This window comes from Rhincodon typus, unplaced genomic scaffold (assembly GCF_021869965.1).
Source record: "Rhincodon typus isolate 14 unplaced genomic scaffold, sRhiTyp1.1 hic_rhity00014794, whole genome shotgun sequence".
NCBI classification, from domain to species: domain Eukaryota; kingdom Metazoa; phylum Chordata; class Chondrichthyes; order Orectolobiformes; family Rhincodontidae; genus Rhincodon; species Rhincodon typus.
The window spans coordinates 1-5,686 of NW_025980432.1; the positions used below are offsets into that span (position 1 = coordinate 1).

General features: G+C 44.1%; 1 protein-coding gene across 1 annotated transcript; it reads right to left on the reverse strand.

Annotated features, from left to right (window-relative positions):
• Positions 1-120: 120 nt before the first annotated feature.
• Positions 121-5,546, reverse strand: LOC125482679 (dual specificity mitogen-activated protein kinase kinase 7-like; the record flags this gene model as incomplete). Its single annotated transcript, XM_048594795.1, has 4 exons — positions 5,520-5,546; positions 4,757-4,837; positions 1,709-1,851; positions 121-166 (listed from the first exon to the last, which is right to left on the reverse strand). Coding segments are annotated over exons 1-4 (297 nt in total), but the record flags the coding sequence as incomplete, so codon positions are not given.
• Between the last annotated feature and the right edge of the window lie 140 nt (positions 5,547-5,686).

The window sequence follows — 5,686 nt, forward strand, 5'->3', positions numbered from 1 at the left end:
CTGAAGAAGGGTCCAGACCCGAAACGTCAGTTTTCCTGCTCCTCTGATGCTGCTTGGCCTGCTGTGTTCATCTAGCTCTACACCTTGTTATCTCAGATTCTCCAGCATCAGAATACTTACAAGCAACTTATTGTATTTTGGTCTCTTCCTGTGATCCTTTGTAAGGCTAATAGGAGAAGAAAAGAGAGATGTATCAGAAGAGGAGTTAAAATTAAAAACACAATACATGCTGCTGTGCTCTCATGCCTGGGCAAATCCAAATCCTGCAGAGATTGAGGGGAGTCTTGGTCTGTTGGAATGGAAATGTTTTCAATGAAGTGAATCTTGACATACTCGTGGTGGGCTTGGGCACAGCATTTAACAGGTCTAAGTGAAGAAATTGTCAGGTGGTGGTGGCCTCAGGATTTCTTTGCAGCAAGTGCCAGAGTGGGGAAATGTAGAATTATGTCAAAAAGTCAGAAGTCACTGATGTAAAAAGGTTAACTCATTTTGTCACTGTCCTGACAGTGCTTGACCTGCTGAGTATTTCCAGTATTTTCTGTTTTAGTTTCAGGTGGCAATATTTGCAATACTTTGCTATTTTTGTTAGGAAAAGCAATTCATGGCTGAAGGAGAAGAACCAGTTTGAGGAGTTTTACTTTGTTGGATGCTGGCAGCAGTACTGGGGGACTGGAGTGATTCCTCGAAGTCAGACAAAGAAATGTGCTGTTTGATACAATCCACTAATCTACATACCTAGCATCACACTGGCACTGAAATTGATACACATTACTAATCATGTGCTGGACAGAACTTTTTTTGGTTTGAAAACAGCATCCAGCTAGTGGAGAGTATCTCCCATGTTATTACTGCACAGCAGCAGTGAGAAGTGGCTAGTTTCACCTGCTGCTCAAATGTTTGAGACACATTCCCTTTCCAGGGTAATCTGAGATGTTGTCAGGCATGTAAGTGGTGGCCTTAGGTCCATTCTTGATTTTGCACAGAGTCATTCAGCATGGAAACAGACCCTTTGATCCAACTAATACACACCGACTATGTTCCCAAACCAAACTAATCCCACTTGCCTGTGCTTGGCCCATATCCCTCCAAACCGTTCCTGTTCATGTACTTGCGGCATGGTGGCTCAGTGATTAGCACTGCTGCCTCACAGCACCAGGGACCCGGGTTTGAATCTACCCTCAGGCGACTGTCTGTGTGGAGTTTGCACATTTTCCCCGTGTCTGCGTGGGTTTCCTCCCACAGTCCAAAGATGTGCAAGTTAGGTGGACTGGCCATGCTAAATTGCCCGTGATGTTCAGGGGTGTGTAGATTTGGTGGGTTATAGGGGGATGGGTCTGGGTGTGATGCTCTGAGGATCGGTGTGGACTTGTTGGGCCGAAGGGCCTGTTTCCAAACTGTAAGGATTTTATGAATCTATAATATCTAGTTATTCAAATATCTTTTAGGTGTTTTAACTGTACCTGCATCCACCACATCCTCAGACAGTTCATTCCACATATGAACCACACTGTGTAAAAAAAAAGTTGCCTCTCATGTCCTTTTTAAACCTTTTCCTCTCACCTTAAAAATGTGTCATGAGGCATGGTTCACTCCATTAGTATCAGGGAAATAAATGGAAATTATCAGTTCTTTTAATAAAAATTATAATTCAAACAATCACTTGTTTGAAATCTATTTGCATCAGTTAATATCCCCATGTTTTACTCACCAATCTTTTACAAATGATTGAAAGTCCATCGAGAAGCCCATACTTTGAGGGAGCAGGGGAGGATCTTCCTGCAGCACCTTTGTTAAAACCTCAAAGTCCGTTTTACAATTTTTGTATGGAAACTGTCCCGTGGCGAGTTCAACCTGTAGACAGTCACAGAGCTGGATTACAGGCCAACTGCACAGAAAATTATTCAAACTCTTAACTCCCTAACTCAACCAGCAGCACCAAAATAGGACTTACAACACTCTAAATACAATTCAAAAGCAAATTCAACTGTACCAAGCTGATCTAACCAAAGAGTTACGATAGTGACAAATGCCAAATAGTGACTGCGTCACTGTAGTTAATGAGAACATTAGTGATTGCGCCAGTGCAGTTAGTGGGAACATTGGTGACTGCTCCACTGTGATTAGTGAGATTAGTGAGAACATTAGTTACTGTATCAGTGTGTTTAGGGAGAACTTTGGTGACTATACATCAGTGTGTCAATGAGATTATGTGTGACTATGTCACTACAGTTAGTGACAATAATATAGTGACAGTGTCACTGCAGTGAGTGAGATGAGTCGCTTCACCTTTACACAGTATTTTTTAATTCACTCATGGGATGTGGGCTTCGCTGGCTAGCTAGCATTTATTGCCCATTCCTAATTGCCCTTGAGAAGGTGGTGGTGAGTTGCCTTTTTGAATCGCTACAGTCCGTGTGCTGTGGGTAGACCCACAATGCCATTAGGGAGAGAGTTCCATTATTTAGACCCAGCGATACTGAAGAAACAGTGATATATTTCAAAGTCAGGATGGTGAGTGGCTTGGAGGATAATTTGCAGGTTGTGGTTTTCCCATGTGTCTGCTGCCCTTGTCCTTCAAGATGGAAGTAGCTGTGGGTCTGGAAGATGCATTCTAAGGAGCTCTGGTGAATTTCTGCAGTGCATCTTGTAGATAGTACACACTACTGCTACTAAGCATCGGCGGCGAAGGGACTGGATGCTTCTGGATGTGGTGCTAATCAATTGGGCTACTTTGTCCTGAATGATGGCAAGCTTCTTGTTGGAGCTGCATTTATTGAGGCTGGTAGGAAGAATTCCATCAAACTCCTAACTTGTGCCTTGAAGATAGTGGACAGACTTTCGGGAGTCAGGAAGTGAGTTAAACGTCGCAGTATTCCTAACCTTTGACCTGCTCTTGTAGCCATTATATTTATATGACAGGTCACATTCGGTTACTGGTCAATGATAACCCTAGGATAGTAATAGTGGGGGAATCAGTGATGGTAACACTATCGAATGTCAAGGGACAGTGGTTACACTGTCTCTATTGAAGATGGTCAGAGCCTGGCATTTGTGTGGCAAGATTGTTACTTGCAACTTGTCAGTCCAAGCCTGGATATTGTCCAGATCTTGTTGTATTTGAACATGGCCTGTTTCAGTATTTGATGAGTCATGAATGGTGCTGAACATTGTGCTATCATTGATGAACATCCCCACTTCTGACCTAATGATGGAAGGAAGGTCATTGATGAAGATAGTTGGGCCTAGCTCACTACCCTGAGGAAATCATTTGCCTTTTATTGGCAGAGGAATTGAGTTTAAGAGCTGCGAGGTTATGTTGCAGCTCTATAAAACCTTGGTTAGACCACACTTGGAACATTGTGTTCAGTTCTGGTCGCCTCATTATAGGAAGGGTGCTCTAGAGAGGGTGCAGAGGAGATTTACCAGGAGGCTGCCTGGACTGGAGGGCAGGTCTTATGAGGAAACATTGAGGGAGCTAGGGCTTTTTTCATTGGAGCGAAGAAGGAGGAGAGGTGACTTGATAGAGGCGTACTTGATGAGAGGCATAGATACAGTGGATAGCCAGAGACTTTTTCCCAGGGCGGAAATGACTATTATGAAGGGACATAATTTTAAGGTGATTGGAGGAACGTATAGAGGAGATGTCAGAGGTTCTTCACACAGAGTGGTGGGTGTGTGGAATACGCTGCCGGCAGTGGTAATGGAGTCAGATACTTTAGAGACTTTTAAGCGACTCTTGGATAGGCACACGGATGATAGCATAATGTAGGGTATGCAGGGTAGTTTGATCTTAGTAGGAAAATAGGTCGGCACAACATCGTGGGCCGAAGGGCCTGTACTGTGTTGTATTGTTCTATGTTCCATGATAGAGATATCCTGGCACTTGGATGATTGACCTGCAACAACTACAACTATCTTCCTATGTGCCAGGTAGGACTCCAACCAGCAGACAGTTTGCCTCTGATTCATGATGATTCCAGTTTTGCATGGGCTCCTTGGTGCCACACACAGTCAAATGCTGCTTTGATGTCATGGCCTGTCAATCACACCCCATTACTGGAATTTAACTCTTTTGGCCATGCTTGAACCAAGGCTGTAATAAGACCAGGAGCTGAGTGGCCCTGGCTGAAGCCTAACAGGGCATCACTGAGCAGGTTATTGCTAAGCAGGTGCTGCTTGACGGCAGTTTTGATGACACATTCCATCACCTTACTGATGATCGAGAGTAGATTGATGGGGTGGTAATTGGCTAGGTTGGATTTGCTCCGCTTTTTGTATACAGCACATACCTGGGCAAGTTTCCATATTGTTAGGTAGATGCCAGTGTTATAACTACTGGGACAGCTTGGCTAGGGTATGACAAGTTCTGGAGCACAAGTCTTCAGTACCTTTGCTGGAATGTTGTCAGGGCCTATAGCCTTTGCAGTATCCAATGCCTCTAACCATCTCTTGATATCACATAAGTGAACTGAATTGGTCGAAGAGTGGCATCTGTGATGCTGGGGGCCACTGGAGGAGGGTGAGATGGATCATCTACTTGGCACTTCTACCTGAAGGTTTCAGTGTATGTTTCTGCCTCAACTTTTCCACTGATGTGCTAGATTCTTTCACCATTGAGGTTGAATGTCATTAACGTGAGTATCAGTGAGTGCACCCGAACACCATTGTTACAGTGGGAATCTTAGTACTGCTGTCATCCTCTGAAGAATTTGGTGTCCCAACAAAGATGTTTCAGCACTAAAAGCTCTTTGCTTACCAGTGAAATGCCAAGACTCCATACATCCGCTCTGATATCATAGTCAGGTTTGGTGGGATCAGGGGGATCTATCCGTTCAGGCTGTGGATAAAAAGGGAACAAAGAACTCAAAATATGAAAAGATAGTCGTCTGGATGTTGTCATATTCCAAGATCCTCACTATGAATCCATACAGCCCACAAGTCTCTATGCACAAAATCCACCATCCTCCTCATCTTGACCCTGTACTTCCATTCTTGTTCTAATGCTGTTTAGACTCTCCACTCCAACCTATGACATGGCTTATCCCTAAAACATTGGTAATGTGGAGGTACGCCTGTAACTATGAGAAATCATCAGTACTCTATGGAATATTCCCCTTCTGCACTGCATGATGCAGTGATATCCTGCTCCTCATCAATGCAAGACAGACAGATATTCCCTCCTGGTGTAGTGCAAAATACATACACATTTTTTTTCTGAAGAAGGGTCCAGACCCGAATCACCAGCTTTCCTGCTCCCCTGATGCTGCCTGGCCTGCTGTGCTCATCCAGCTCCACATCTTGTTATAACATATACATTACCCCTCTCCACAATGCAAGATACAGACATTACCTCTGTCACTGCAAGATACACAGGCATTCCCTCCCCCGACACAACTCAAGATATACATTCCCACCTATATTTGTTTCATCCACAAACTTGGCAATAGTACATTCACTTCAGTCATCCAAGTCATTAATATATAGTAAGTAATAGTGGTTGTTGAGGTTGGTTGGCTTGCCGAGCCGGTTTGTTGTTCCGCAGCCATTTCGTTACAGTACTTGGTAACATCCTCAGTGCAGCCTCTGATGAAGCATCGGTGTGTTTTCCCGCCTGGTTTTTAAACTCTGGGGTCCGTTGTGATGGATTGCCTCACTTCCGGGTTTCCTCCGTAGTGGAATGTATATG